General features: G+C 55.8%; 7 protein-coding genes across 7 annotated transcripts; 3 read left to right on the forward strand and 4 right to left on the reverse strand.

The window, feature by feature from the left end:
• Positions 1–1,004: 1,004 nt before the first annotated feature.
• On the forward strand, positions 1,005–2,405 carry LMH87_002373 (uncharacterized protein; the record flags this gene model as incomplete). The annotated part of the gene is made up of 2 exons (XM_056193815.1): positions 1,005–1,187; positions 1,242–2,405. 2 exons carry the CDS (start codon positions 1,005–1,007, stop codon positions 2,403–2,405), a joined length of 1,347 nt encoding a protein of 448 aa, XP_056050813.1.
• A 1,202-nt stretch (positions 2,406–3,607) lies between these two features.
• LMH87_002374 (uncharacterized protein) lies at positions 3,608–5,167 on the forward strand (the record flags this gene model as incomplete). Its single annotated transcript, XM_056193816.1, has 3 exons — positions 3,608–3,943; positions 3,999–4,284; positions 4,335–5,167. 3 exons carry the CDS (start codon positions 3,608–3,610, stop codon positions 5,165–5,167), a joined length of 1,455 nt encoding a protein of 484 aa, XP_056050814.1.
• A 342-nt stretch (positions 5,168–5,509) lies between these two features.
• LMH87_002375 (uncharacterized protein) lies at positions 5,510–6,223 on the reverse strand (the record flags this gene model as incomplete). Its single annotated transcript, XM_056193817.1, has 1 exon — positions 5,510–6,223. The coding sequence occupies one exon, from the start codon at positions 6,221–6,223 to the stop codon at positions 5,510–5,512; it is 714 nt and encodes a 237-aa protein (XP_056050815.1).
• A 945-nt stretch (positions 6,224–7,168) lies between these two features.
• On the forward strand, positions 7,169–8,106 carry LMH87_002376 (uncharacterized protein; the record flags this gene model as incomplete). Its single annotated transcript, XM_056193818.1, has 4 exons — positions 7,169–7,533; positions 7,598–7,674; positions 7,743–7,963; positions 8,038–8,106. 4 exons carry the CDS (start codon positions 7,169–7,171, stop codon positions 8,104–8,106), a joined length of 732 nt encoding a protein of 243 aa, XP_056050816.1.
• A 135-nt stretch (positions 8,107–8,241) lies between these two features.
• LMH87_002377 (uncharacterized protein) lies at positions 8,242–11,635 on the reverse strand (the record flags this gene model as incomplete). Its single annotated transcript, XM_056193819.1, has 2 exons — positions 8,242–9,431; positions 9,484–11,635. The coding sequence occupies 2 exons, from the start codon at positions 11,633–11,635 to the stop codon at positions 8,242–8,244; spliced, it is 3,342 nt and encodes a 1,113-aa protein (XP_056050817.1).
• Positions 11,636–11,728: 93 nt separating this feature from the next.
• On the reverse strand, positions 11,729–12,385 carry LMH87_002378 (uncharacterized protein; the record flags this gene model as incomplete). The annotated part of the gene is made up of 1 exon (XM_056193820.1): positions 11,729–12,385. The coding sequence occupies one exon, from the start codon at positions 12,383–12,385 to the stop codon at positions 11,729–11,731; it is 657 nt and encodes a 218-aa protein (XP_056050818.1).
• Positions 12,386–12,671: 286 nt separating this feature from the next.
• LMH87_002379 (uncharacterized protein) lies at positions 12,672–14,604 on the reverse strand (the record flags this gene model as incomplete). Its single annotated transcript, XM_056193821.1, has 4 exons — positions 12,672–13,141; positions 13,208–13,606; positions 13,668–14,286; positions 14,338–14,604. 4 exons carry the CDS (start codon positions 14,602–14,604, stop codon positions 12,672–12,674), a joined length of 1,755 nt encoding a protein of 584 aa, XP_056050819.1.
• Between the last annotated feature and the right edge of the window lie 211 nt (positions 14,605–14,815).

Genomic DNA, 14,815 nt, shown 5'->3' on the forward strand with positions numbered 1-14,815 from the left:
GCACCAAGATCTCATTTTCAAGAACAATTGGATTGTTAGCAAACTTTGGTGCTGGGACCAAGACGCCACGCCAGCCTCGCACCTGCTGCTCCGCCCACCCATCGGCCACGCCCTAACTAACCTCTCATCCCCTCCACCATGTGCTTCAAACAATAGTCGCTGGCGAACTGTCGCTCGGACGCCATCCATCGTATTGGTACGCTGGTGGCTTTTAGCCTGGGATTTTCGTCTCATCCCATGTTGCTTTTCTCGATACTACGAAAGACGTCGTCAACAAATACTCTTGTCAGACTTCTCCGCAATGGGTGCTCTTCAAGTATTTGTCAAACATCACCAGCTAGACACAAGGCCAAATTTGACATTCAACGCGAACCGCACAGTACTGAGCTGCTCTGTAAACCAGGCCAACAGCCCGTTGAACCGGACACAACAGCCACCAAACGTTAGCTTCGGATTGTTTCCACTCTGCCAGCAGGGGTTTGAGCGCCATTCAGCCAGCCAGCGTCGCCCCATTGCCTCGACCAGGGTCCGCCAAGGGGATTTACTTTTTTAAGTTCCCCAGAATGGATGCGTGTAAGTGCTCAATTATGTATGGTGTATGCACATCACCCACCAAATACGCAGCCATCAGCTTTGCATTCGCTTCTGAACCTGACTAGATGCCAGTGTAACCCACCGCCACGAGCTTCTCCACCGTGTCCAGTCGCCCACTTGGGCCCTGGCATTGGCTGGTTGTTTCTTTTGACTTTGGGTGTCCTGGCCAGCTCCCGTCTGCAAGCCGCTCTCCCATAAACGTCTGTGCCTGGCAGCCACGCCACCAGCACGGATACACAGCATGGGGCCTTCAAGGCTACACAATGGCTCGAGGCCGACTATATATCCCCGCTTCCCCCTCGTCTTATACACTGGTTCCTGAAAAGTGATCTTTGCCCTCATCTCATCCCATACTCTTGGCTGCATTTTCAGTAAACGCCACAGACACTAATACACATACTTTCGTCAAGATGGGCGTCCCTCTCACATACACTCGACCCAAGCATGTCGACACTCAAAGCCTTGCTAGCCGCGAGTCTGTCGCCGAGTCCAAGACGGGCGACTCGATGCACTCCGACACCTCGGGCTACTCTGCCAACGGCATCCCCGACTCTCTTGCCTTTGACAACATCATCAACGGCGGAACCTGCCCTGTACGTTATACACACAGCTCCGTTCAACAAGCCCAACCCTAATACATTCCCCAGCCCATGACTGTACGCGACTTCATGAACTATCTCATCTACATTGAGCACTCGGCCGAAAACCTGCAGTTCTTCCTCTGGTACAAGGACTACGTCAAGCGCTTTGGCACCGCCGACACCACCGACCTGCGCCTGTCCCCCGAGTGGACGCAGGCCATGGAGGACGACATCGTCGCTCGTCTCCGCAAGGACAATGCCGAGAAGCTGCGCCCGGACAACGGCGTGGCCGCCGAACTGTTCAAGGGCACCGACTTTGAGAAGCAAGGCCACGAGGCCGGCAGCAACAACCCGTTCAACACCCCTCCCCGTACTGCCCACGGCGCTTCTGATCAAGAATCTGTCTACACAGCCACCCAGGCACCTGCCTCGACCCTGGCAACCTACCGCTCACAGGCCTCTGAGGCTTTCAGCACCGCCGGCGCCAAGCAGCCCTTCTCCATTCAGCCTTTCCGCGAGGAAATCAACCGCGTCATCGCTACATATATCATGGATGGTGCCCCCCGCCAACTCAACCTCTCCGCCTGGGAGCAAAAGGCCGCTGTTCAGGCTCTTTCTCATACCACCCACCCCTCCGCCCTGCGTCTCCTTATCACCTCTGTTGAGTCAACCCTCCGCCGCCAGGCGCACCCCAATTTTGTGCGCTGGTCCATCTGCAACGGCAACCCGGCCCGCGTCACGTTTGCCCGCGGCCTCGGCGTCGGCACCATCCTGCTCGGCGTCGTCGCAGGCATCGTGCTCTGTCTGAGCGGCGCGGGACGCGGCTGGCGCGCCCTCACCGCCATCGCCTTTGTCGTCGGCATCAGCACCCTCGTCGCCGCCTACAAGGGCATGTGCGTTGTCCTGCACGGCATGCACCACCGCCACGTGCGCCCCTGGGAGCTCTTTACGCAGGACTCGGAAAAAGATGGCCTCGAGAGCCCCGGCGTCTCCAAGACGAGCCTGCAGTCATTTGACTCGTGCAACAGCTACGAGGACGAGCCCTGGGTGGTCAAGTATGAGAAGCGCAATGTGGTCCGCAAGGTCTTTGACCGCGAGGTCTGGATCCAGGAGCCTGCGCTGCGCCAGATCCAGGACACCATTTTCATCCAGGCCATTCTTGCCTCGCTTCTCTTTGGCGGCGTCCTGACGGCGATTTTTGTAGCCGTTCCTGGCGGCCACATGTTTTAAAAAGGCTCGCTTTTGTATATGATGTATAAACTGGACGGCATGATGTTGGCTTTTTGTTCGGCGCAAGATACCACGTATTTGTTTTGTCATGGACGGGATTATGTAAAGTTTGATGATGACATAGTATTTATTAATATCATGGGTATGCGATACATGCAACGGTTCCTACAGCTACGTCAAGTAATAATAGTCTATGAGAGACAAGACACCAAGCGTTCTTTGGACTTTACGGAAACCCAGATGGCAGTATCCTGAGACACCCTAGTCACCGCCATATCTGCGGCCGGGCCGACGGAGGGTTTGCCTTGCTAGCCGTCTGTGTGTCTGTGTGCTGCCGGTAGTTGACGACGTTAGTATCGCGGGGGGGGCCGTGGTCAAGCGGGTCTGCCGAGGAGCCGATAAGACGATGAGAGAGCACATCATCATCCCATATAGCCAGAAGCCATGCATGCATGCTCCAGTGAGCCCATGGACCAGCCAGCCCGTACTAAAGATGGCGCTTTGGAAAGTTACGGAACAAACTCGCGGTTGGGTGTTTGCTGTTTCCGCATACCTCGGTTCGGAGTGGATCCGACTGAGATGTTAAAGGGGTCCCAAGTTTCGTGGCTATCGATTAGAGGCTTATCGTGAGAGCATCTTGCGCCGTGAGGACTTGATCCGCGGATGATTCACCGACAGGTTAGCTTGGTCGAGATTTGATCTTGCCGGGGATACAAGTACTTGTATTACTTGTTTTTTTCTTATTCTCTTTCTTTTCTCTCATTCAAACAGTTGTCGCCGACCGGTGATGATACGGTGATACATTCAACAGACCCCTGTATTTCTAGCGAGCTACAGGCCTCTTCAGCGTGCTGCATGCCTGTTTTGGCGGCAAAATGTCCGCTGCAGTGGTAACAGTCAGCGCCGATATCAGCACTGGTGTGGTGGTAGACGGCGCTGTAAGCTGCCCCGCCAAGCAGCGGCAGCAGCAGCAGCAGCAGTAGCAGCAGCCGCCCCTCGTCCGTAACCACCGTCGGCCCGCCGCTGTCGTCGCTCCCAATACATACCCACGGCACACGACCGACTCTATTCCCGCCGACAACGACAACACCCATCTCTCCTCCCGTGCTGATGATCCGTTGAGATCCCGCTCTCCTCTTGCGACTGCGGTCGACTCCTCCTCCATCACCTCCTTCTCCTCAACCACCACACAGACTCCCACCATGTCGCCGAATGCGTCCATGCCGCCCCTCCAGATCCCCGCCGACGTCCCCTCGCCCGAGGACGACGACAAGACGCAAGATGCTGCCGCCGACGCCCTCCACCCCGTCGTCTCGCGCTCGCGCACCATGACCACCACGGCCGAGATTGACAGCACAATCACCAAGCCCGGCAGCGTCAAGATCAACGTCACCGGCGCCTTCATCGTCGACCCGGACTCGTCCACGCCCAAAAACGGCCGCGGCTCCCCGACAGCATCAACGACGACGACACACCACGAGACGAGCGACATTCGGCTCCCCAACCACACGGCCGTCGTCAGCCACATTGCCGTGGATGTATGTCGCTGGAAAGACTGCCTGTTTAATGCTCTTCTCTAACCTCGCTGCCCAGATCGGCGGCTCCCTCATCAAGCTCGTCTACTTTTCCCGCGAGGTCGACATCCACACCGACCCCGGCGGTCGCCTCACCTTTCAGACGTTTGAGACGGATCGCATCGACGACTGCGTCGAGTTTATGCGTGACCTGCGCGACAGGCAGCTGAAGCTCACCGGCTCCCGCCCTAGCGACCTGGCCGTCATGGCCACGGGCGGCGGCGCCTACAAGTTTTACGATAAGATTCGCGATGCGCTCGGCGTCGACGTGTCGCGCGAAGATGAGATGGAATGTCTAATAATCGGTAAATGCCGCCACCGCTCTCATTCTTTTCATTTCCACTGACTTCCCCAGGCCTCGACTTCTTCATCACCGAGATCCCCCGCGAAGTCTTTACCTACTCCGAGACCGACCCCATGCACTTTGTCGGCCCACGCGAGGCCATCTACCCATACCTGCTCGTCAACATTGGCTCCGGCGTGTCCATGCTCAAGGTCACCGGCCCCCGCACGTTTGAGCGCGTCGGCGGCACCTCGCTCGGCGGCGGCACCCTCTGGGGCCTCCTGTCCCTGCTGACGGGCGCCCGCACCTTTGACGAGATGCTCGAGCAGGCAGGCCGCGGCGACAACACCCACGTCGACATGCTCGTCGGCGACATTTACGGCCAGGACTACGGCAAGATTGGCCTCAAGAGCACCACCATTGCCTCGTCCTTTGGCCGCGTCTTCAAGATGAAAAAGGACGCCGAGGCCGCCGCGCTCGCGCAGGGCCAGCAGGTCGACGGCCAGGCGCTCCCGCGCGGGCCGGGCTTCAACGACGGCGACATTGCCCGCTCGCTGCTCTACGCCGTCTCCAACAACATTGGCCAGATTGCCCTGCTGCAGTCGCAGATCCACAACCTCTCGGACATTTACTTTGGCGGATCCTTTATCCGCGGCCACCGCCAGACCATGAACACGCTGAGCTACGCCATCAAGTTCTGGAGCAAGGGCGCCAAGCACGCGTACTTTCTGCGCCACGAGGGCTATCTGGGTGCCGTCGGCGCGTTCCTCAAGCGCCAGCCCAAGAACTGGGGCCGCAGGGGCAGCCTGGACAATGCCGGCCCGGGGCTGGACGAGCTGCAGGAGTGGCGGAAGCAGCGTGCCAAGGAGGAGGCGGCGGCGTCGACAACAGGGACGGAAATGTAAAGACCAAAAAAAGAATATGAAAAAAAAAAAAAAAAGAAAAAAAGAAAGAAAGAATACGGCATAGAGATATAACATTAGAGACTTATGTTGGCATGGGTTTGAGGCAGCATTAGAATCACCTCCACACGAGGACTGGCATTTTCACAAAGAGGAGAGAGCACGGAAAGGGGTTCTTTTTTGGATATCCTAGGGTTTTTTGCATCATTATTCTCTCTTGGCTATAAAATGGAGAGAGAACAAGACTTTTTGTACATTTTTTACACTAATATACACTATCCACTGTGCCCATCTGTACATTTTCTACCCTTGGGCCACATTGCTCATGTACATTGCATTCCATCTCTATGCTTTCGACGCCGTCTCGTCTGCCTTTTCCGCCGCCAGCCGATCCTGCTCCTTGAGGCCCTCGACGTCCATGCCCAGCCTCTCCATCAGACCCATGACCATGTTGTCCACCTCGCGCTCCTCCTCCTCCCCCATGTGCCCTCCCCCCGCCGCGTCCCTCCGCATCTGCGTCCTGGCCTGCAGCTCCGCCACCGAGCAGAGGTCAAACGCCCACGCCGTGCCGCCCGTCAGCAGCACGGCGAAGCCCGCGACGTTGAGCGTCGCGAAGCCGAGCGCCTGCGCCGCGAGCGTGGACCGCTCGCCGCCGTCGAGCGCGACGTGCGGGTGCCCGGGGGGCAGGTAGGAGGCGTGGAAGAAGCGCGGGATGGACTCGCGCTGCCGCCGGAGGACGGCGCGGCGCGTCACGAAGACGGTCGCCGCCATGAAGCTGCCCCCCAGGAGGAGGAGGGAGAGCTGCGACGTCTGCCGCTGGAGGGGCGTGAGGTGCGCGGTGCGCGAGGTGTCGATGACGGGGGAGGGAGCGGCGGGGGGCAGACGTTGGCGTTGCTGCGAAGGATTGGGCGCGGGGCCGGCGGCTCGTGGTGGTGAGGAGGAGGAGGAGGTGGTGGTGGTGGTGGATGATGAGTCTGGAGAGGGTGGTGATGAAGAGGATGAGCCTGGCTCTGGCGTGCCGACGACGTGCGGCGCCAGGAGCTTCGCCAGGAACCCCATGGTGAGGCCGCTGTGTGTGTGTGTGTGTTTGTGTGGTGTGTTTTATGAGACGGAGAGCGAGATCATGTGATGATTGTCGTCGGGGTATGTTTGGCGGGATGAGATGCGATGAGTTGATGCAAAGAGGTTCAAGTGCAAGGACGTTGAAAAAGTTGGGCCCCCTGCCAGGGTGGAGCGCCCGCGGTGACGGACAACAGACGGACACGCCAGGCCGATTTCACAGGTTTTGTTACAAAGAGAATTTGATAATGGTGTATTTTAAGATGAGAATAATGATTATGATTTACAGAGATTGAACAACAAGTCGGTTTTTGCCAAGTACCCAGAATATAAAGGCGTGGTCCAAGGTTAGTTGTATTGACGAGGTCAAGTGGCTCGACATTGTCAAGATACCAGGTGGGCGGACTAGGTGAGCTGGTATAAATGCCTGTGGTGTTCCGTTTGTGCTATTGCTATTCCTAGAGCGATTGACGTGAATGGTGATTTTTTACTTGCACTACACGAGAAACACGATTTCAATCCATATACTTTCCTTTACACGGTACCCAGCTTTCGCCGGCTAACCCACTGAAATGAAGCATCACAACGCCAACTCGGAGCTGTTGGCCGTGTATTGATACATTTCCCGACACACCAATGTCACGGAGCAATAGAGACTCGCGTGCGACTAATCCTCATAGATGCATAGAGACCAAAAGCGATGGACATTTACTTATCTCGTAGGCGTTCAAGGACTGCAGTGTGGAGAAAAAGACATTAGATTTGTACTGGGGTTAGCGTGTCAAAGCCAGGTAGGTACAACTAAAAACATTCACACCACCACTCCTACCTACTGTCAACAACAGCAATTCTTCCACAGACACACCACTTCTGCCCTTCTTTTACTCTCCAGACAGAAAATCCCCCAATCAACCTCTTGATTTACCAGACACACACTAGCCCACCATGGCAAAACCAAAAGCCGCCAAATCGTCCAAATCCCAACCCACCACCGCCACCACTGCGCCGCCGTCATGGCCCAAGTTCAAGCCCCCGCTGCCCGTCGTCGACCTCGTGCCCCAGACGCACCCCGGCACCGACCACATCGTCACCCTCGACGCCTTTTTCCCGCGCAGCCTGTGCCGGGACTACGTCGCCTTCCTGTCCTCGCTCGCGCTGCAGACGACGCCCGGCACGCCCCGCCGCGGCGACGCCGTGCGCGTCAACGACCGCTTCCAGGTCCACGACGGGGCGTTTGCGCGGGCCCTCTGGGAGAAGACGGGTCTGCGGGAGGCGCTGACCTCTTCGTCTTCCCCGGTCAACGATCTATGGTACGTTGCGCAAATGATTGTGATGCGTGTTGTGTGTGTGGGTGTTGTGCTGATGAGGGACCAGGGGTGGCGAGCCGATTGGGCTGAGCCCAAACATCAGGGTGTACCGGTACACAAAAGGCCAGTTCTTTGACTGCCACTGTGAGTAGTCCCCCATTGAAAGCGACGAGGTGGTGGGGGGAGGGGGAGTGCTGAGACGAGAGAGGCAGATGACGAGTCCAACAACGTCACTCTCGAGATTGACGACAGGCCCGTGCAGGCGCGCACGACATGGACGCTGCTGCTCTACCTGACGTCCGCGTCCGAGGGCTGCGTCGGCGGCGAGACCGTCTTTTACCCGCACGACCGCCAGTCCGAGGCCGAGGCCATGCCCGTGTCGCTGCAGACGGGCATGCTGCTCCTGCACAAGCACGGCGACGACTGTCTTTTGGTACGTGACGAATGCATTCAAGGTTCAAAACGGGCGGACGTGTAAGAAGCTAATGAAAAACTGACATGTCGCAGCACGAGGGCAGAGAGGTCCGCGCAGGTGAGAAATGGGTGCTGAGGACTGATTTGTGTATTAAGCGCTAGCTGGTGTAAAGATCGAGCAAAAAAAGAACATCAAGAAAAGAAATCATCATGCTGGCAAAGGCAGAAAGCTTCCGCCCCCGCTTCCCAAACTCTCCTGGGAAATTCGCATTTTACCCATTGCGGCCCAATGCCTGCTCAATCCTCGTCAGAGTCCTCGTACAGACGCAGCAGCTGGTCCATGCTCGACTCTCTATACTCCAAATGCCGCGAAATCGGCGCTGCGCTGCTTGGCACGTTGACGATACCTGGAGAGTCTTCCTTGCTGGACGCGACGAAATGCGTCGAATGCGGTTCTGAGCCGGACTTGCTTGGTGTCATCTCGGAATTCCTTGAAGTCTGCAGCAGTGACTCGGTACCATCGGCTGCCTCTTCGGGAGCGTCACAGCTCGACTCGGCCGCCTCTTCGGGAGCATCATTACTCTTCTGCGCATCCACGCTCCTCTCTGGCTTGCTTTCCACGACATCGGCATCAAAATCAATGAGATCGACTTCTCCGTCAAAATTAGCAATCTCTCTTGCTTCTTCGTCGGATCTTCCAGACTGCGAAACCTTCAGCCCATCGACCTCCTTCGGAACCTCGTCATCTGCTTCACAACGTGTTGCGGCCGTCGTCAGTGGCGCAAGGCGAGCAGCGGGCGCCAGAGACGTCTCTAGGGGCTTGTACTGGTCGCCGTTGGCAATCCTGACCAGGATCCAGTGGAATATCCACGGAAAGCTTATCAGCGGCATGGCCCTGGGCGAAAATTCCAAATTCTCCCCGTCGGCCTCTGCCTCGGCCAGGAAACCCTTGACCTCGTCTTCCGTCACCTTGTAGATGGCTGCCACAAGCTCATCTAGGTTCCCACCGGCCGCTTCTCCTGCGGTCTCGATGCACATTTCGCGGAACCGCTGCTTGAGCGTGTCGAATTGCTGCCCCAGATCCTCCTGGCGCTTGTAGTCCGAGCCGACCGCTGGCTTGGACATGGCCCAGCCAGAGTAGAGCTCAAATTCAGTCGCGACGCGGAACTGCTTCAGCAGACGTCTTACAGCGACATCGTACTGCGCCTTCATATTCCTTGCATTGGCCAGGGCTTCTTCGGTAAAGGAGAAATTCTCTGTGATTCTCGAATCAAATTCGTCTTCGCAGCTGGGGATGTAGTCGTAGTTCTCAGCTACCACTCGGTCGTATAGGATTCCGAGCGCCTTGCGGGAAGGGTACGTGTTGCTGTTTTTCTGCATAAAATGTGGCCATTTTCTTGGCTGGTATTTGGCGCGGCTCCATTCTGCTGGTATGCCTGTTTTGGGGTAGTCGACGGCCTGCGAGTGAAGCTCAGCGAGTTGCAAGCCTGTCAGGGCCAAACGTTAGCAAACGACTCAGCATATCGGTGAATTTCTTACATATAGAAGAGTTCAAGCCCCGTTTATCCGCATGTGCGAGATGCGACACGGCAATGAGCCCCAGGAAGTCGTTCTTCATGTACTTGACGACAAAGTTGCGCAAGTCATTGACCTCGACATCTCTGTCCAAGTCCTGTGGGGTGACTGGCGCAGAGTGCATCGGCGGCGTGTTCCAGATTTTCGGCATCAGGATGGGGTCCCAAAAGACGAAATACTCGTCACCGTCCAGGTCACCTCCGGACAGCATGCTGGGAAGCGACCGGTCACCTTTAGACGGGAACACGACAACATCCTTCAGATGCCGCAGAGCTGGGATATCGACCGCTTGTACAACGCGAATGTCTCCGGCGTGAAGGGCTGGATTGCGACCGATGACGCAAAGGCCTTTGATGATTCTCGTCTTGTTTTGGTACGTTCCATCGCTGATTTGAAGAAAGATTTGAGGAAGGCTTGAATAGTCCTTTGCCTTGGACCCTTCTGTCTCGGTGGAATGCCCTTGCAATGTGCCCGTCTCGTCAACACACCCCATGACAAAGGCACTCTTCTCGACGTGAATTCTGCATTTCTCTTTCATAAGCTTCAAAGTCCAAGCTCGCCAGAGCTTGAGACTGTTCTTCACAAAAGGATCCTGAAAGCCGGCCTTGAGAATGTCGGCCACGATAACTGTCGCCTGGTTCTCGTCGACGAATTTTGTCAAAAGATCAATAGCCGTAGTGCGGCTTGTCATTGCCTCGTCGTACTGCCCAATCTGGTGGTTCAAAAGCGACATGAATGCCTCGGCAGGTACTCCGAGGTACTCGAGAATGGTAATGATCAGGCGATTGAGAGTCGCGGTCGTGGTCTTGGCACACTTGATGATCTCAAGCGTGTTTGCCTTGGTGTTGAACTTGATTTGGGACTTTCGCAGACAGACCTCCATATGCTTCGCATATTCGCGCGGCCACACTGCGAGGACTCCCTTGGCACCACCCATACGAAATTGAAAGGCGGATGGATTCCCAACTACATCCAGTTTCATCTCATCAACAACCAGCTTGGCGAGAAAGCCCGAGATGATGCCCACACCATCACTGAAGCACTCGCCGTTGACTTCAATGTCGTCAATGTGACGAATGGTGGGCACGCGAACACCACGCACCTCTCGAGTGGTCGAGAAGCACTGTCCAATGCGAGCGCCAAATTTGGCAATATTTCGAATATGGTCAAAGTTGCCCAGCCACTTGCGAATGTCATCGCACGACACATGCGCTGTAGGACAGAAAAATGTCACGCTACCTTCGCGTAGCTGCGAATTTCCAAATGCCAGAAACTCGTACGTGCGATCTCCGATGCGGATACCTTTGTATAGAACACGCAGTAGACGTTTCCAGACATCATCATTGTTGTAGCGGTCTTTTGCAATGCGGTCAGACTCTGTTTCAGAAAGAAACTGCACGCGGAGAAATCTGTCTTGCAGGTTGTTGTACTTGCGCATGACCCGGTTTGAGCTTTCGACATTCGGAAGATTCAGCTTCAGTGATGTCGGCGTGAGATTAGCCTTGAGAACAAGCGAGCAGTAGTGCGGAATGCGCCGCTTCAAGGGGGCGCAGCGAAACTGCGCGTCCTCAAGAATTTGAAGAGGATCTTCGATTTGCATTTCGTTATCAGCAACGTATTCCAGAATCTTGCATGCTACTGTAGCATCCAAGGCTGCCAGCTTTTCCAGAAATGAAGCATCGACGGCGTATTCCCTGAGATAACCTCTGGTGACGCACACCTCTAGCCTGTACCGAACAGCAAAATCCAGGTAAATGTGGTGTGCGGTGAGTCCAAGGTACTCGAGAGTATTGGAACTGTTGTGGTTTCCATGATGATCCAGCATATCCCACATGCATTTTCGGTCTCTCTCTAGCTTGAGGGTGGTCCGAGCTGGGACTTTTTGGTGTTGATCGAGCGCAAACATTAAATGCTCAGTAGCGGCCAGAGACTGAGCGTTGGACTCGTCGATAATGCATCTAAACGTCTTGAGGCGGCTAATGTCGATAAATCTCCCGAGACGACCTCGGCTGTAGGTCGAGATCGGAAGCTTCTGCGGTTCCATGATGACTTCGTAAAGATCGGTCGCGCGCACCCAGCCGTCGCTAGAGTACCATCTCCTTGAGTCAGTTGGCATTACTTTCAGAGCGTCTGGAACTTGCCAGAAGTAATCCAACGGCCCGTCAAAGGAGATCGAGTATCCTCGTTTGTTTCCTTCAGAGCAGGTGTCCTAGACCTTCTTGATGGCGGAAAGAGGGGTGACGAGTTTGTACTGTCTCTTCCGCGAGATCAGGTTTTGCTTCTCCGGAAACCGAAAATGAATGGTAACCTCTCCGCGGCGGGTGTTCAAGTCCAGCGAGAGATCGCCATCTTCCATCGAGTTGATTGTTTCCCCAATCACCATGGTATCCTCGTTTAGCAAGCTCCCAAAGTCCAGCGACTTGAGCTGCATTGAAATGACGGGCAAGCTGCGTTGCTCCTCGGTGCTATGCACAGCCTCATGCCGTACTCCGACATTGAATGTGACTGGATTTTCGTGGCCTGGCAAAGCAACGTCGATCCGCCTGTTCTGCCAGAAATTGTTCTTCGGCCGTGGCTCAAAGTCGATTCTCCCAGTGGCTGTTGTCTCTCTAGGGCTGGGATCAAAAATCTCGATGAGATGTATGCTGCCTTTTGGCGAAAATGCTTTCCAGATTTGCTGAATCGTGACGTCTTTTGGCATGTTGGAAAGCTTGAGCGAGATGAACCCGGTCTCCAGGCCTTGCTTGGGTGGCACATCGCCGCGGCTGGACGGGTTGCGCGAGGCGCTTCGTGAGCGTTCTTCGGAGAGTCCTGCGTTGGACCATTTCTCAGCGAGCTGTTCAGGAAATTCGTAGTATATGGTCATTGAAGCGGTATTGAATCTAGATGGCCTGTTCAAGCGATGGAGGTTTGAGATAATTAGGCAATAAAGCACCACAGAAAAGATGAAGAAAAGATGAAATAAACAAAAGAGAGGAGGGAGGGAGGTGGGGGAGGAAAGTGAAGCCTTTCTGAGGCGGCGTTTGCAGAAGTGCAGAAGTGCAGAGGTGTAGAGGTGTAGGAGTGCAGCTGGGCGGACTGCGCATGTCTGCCACGCGGCGTAGCATATTATACAACAAACGAGCTGTAAAGGAGTTTAAAAAATAAATTGCTCATGGATCAAAGCTATTCTGCGATGCCTTCCTCTCCACCTCCCGAATCGGCGTCACCACCACATCCTCCCTCCCCATGTGCGTTTCCCTGGGCATCCACGGCACGTCCATAATCTTGCCCGGGTTCAGTATCCATCTTTCGTCCAGCGAGCGCTTAATCGTCGCCATCACATCCACCGTCTCCTGCCCGACCTCCTTGACCAGGCTCTCCTTTTTGCCCCAACCTATCGAGTGTTCGCCGGTGCACGTGCCCTCCATGTTCAGCGCGCGGTTCACCATGTTGTGGACGCATGCGGCCACCTTTTCGCGCTCCGCCGGGTCGTGCTTGTTGTACATGATGCTCTCGTGAAAGTTGCCGTCGCCGACATGCCCCAGGATGCTCGCAAACATGCCCAGCTCGTCCATCTCCTGCTTGCTCACCTCAATCAGGTCGGCGAGGCGGCTCAGTGGCACTGCCACATCCGTGCTCCCTATAATGAAAAATGTTAGAAGCATTGCTTTGAACAACAAAAAATGGTGGATATGGTTCTTCTTACAAACGTCTTGGCCCTCCTTTCGCAGAGCAAGCATCGACCACAGCGACTCTTTTCTCGCAGACCACAGCAGCTTCTGCTCCTGCTCGTCCTTGGCAAACTCAAACTCCTCGCCTCCATTCCTCGACGTAATGGCCTGCACTGTCGAGATGTTCTCTGCCACGCTCGCCTTGGAGCCGGCAAACTTGAAAAAGAGCGTCGGCAACTCCTTCCACGTACGCGGGGCCGTGTTGCCGCTCAAGTTGACGACGCGCATCTGCACCTCGTCCATAATCTCTAGGCATGTGACAGGCACACCCGCCTGCATGACGCCGGCGGCAGCGGCAGCGGCATCGCGTATCGTCGGAAACGAGACGACGCCTACAGAATACAGTTCTGGGACGACAGCAAGTTTCAGCGTGGCTTTGCATGTGTTAGCACCTTAAACCCATTGACCCTGCGAAGCCAGTTTGCATATGCGCACCTTCAGTGACAATCCCCAGAGTGCCTTCGGAGCCCACAAACAGTCCATTCAAGTTATATCCCGCCGACGACTTGCGCGGCCTCCTGCGCGTCTTGATGATCTGCCCGTCCGCTAGAACGACCGTCAGGTTCACCACCCAGTCCTTCATCGTGCCGTAGCGGACCGCGTTGGTCCCCGAGCAGTTTGTGCCCACCATGCCGCCAATCTTGGCCGTCGGGCCCGGGTCCACAGGAAAGAAGAGGCCCGCGCCCATGTCGGCGAGCGTCTGGTTCAGGTCCTGCCAGCCGACGCTCGGCTGCACGACGACGTCCATGTCGTCCTTGTTGAGCTGCAGGATGCGGTCCATAAAGGCAAAGTCGACGCTGACGCCGCCGTAGGGAGCGGAGAAGTTGCCCTCGAGGCTCGTGCCCCCAGAAAAGGGAATCAGGGGCACGCGGTGGCGGTGGCAGATCCTGACAATGGCAGCCACGTCCTCGGTGCTGCGTGGGTAGGCGACGGCGACGGGCAGCGTGTCGGGATTGACACTTGACCACTCCGAGTACCCGTGAGTCTTGAGATCTTCATCATCCGTAGAGATTATCTCTTCGCTCCCAAGCTCCGACATGATCTCCTTTATTGCCTATCAATTCTGTTAGAGATACTCTTTTTACGTATCGTTTGGTGGACTAGCCTTGTTCATTTCTGGCAGCGTTGCGAACCGCTGATCGCCACCACCGGAGCTGCTAATACTGTAGCGAGTTGGGCTGCTATTTTTTTCATTCTGCCATTTTGCAATACTCCATCCAATAGCTCCCGTAGCTACCGCGAAGCCCAGTACCGCGCCACTGGACCATGTAGAGGCAGATCTGCCACTTGAAGTGGTGGTCGACTGGCAGCGGCGGCTGGGCACGGCGAAGCGTCGACCACGAAAACCAGATCTACACAAAGAACGCAGCATTTCTAATTTAGATCCCAGAGTGACTTGAAGCAGCGAGACTCTTCATATTGTAAACCGCACGAGTCCTTAAAGCGTCCGACGTCGGTATGGCTTGTACAGGCCAAAGCGGATACAATGTCCCCCACGTTACTCCCGCGATGGACGACACTAGTGGCGGGGAAGTCGTATAATTGGCAAGAAGCCAGCGGGGACCGGCACTCACAGACGGCAA

This window comes from Akanthomyces muscarius, chromosome 3 (assembly GCF_028009165.1).
Source record: "Akanthomyces muscarius strain Ve6 chromosome 3, whole genome shotgun sequence".
NCBI classification, from domain to species: domain Eukaryota; kingdom Fungi; phylum Ascomycota; class Sordariomycetes; order Hypocreales; family Cordycipitaceae; genus Akanthomyces; species Akanthomyces muscarius.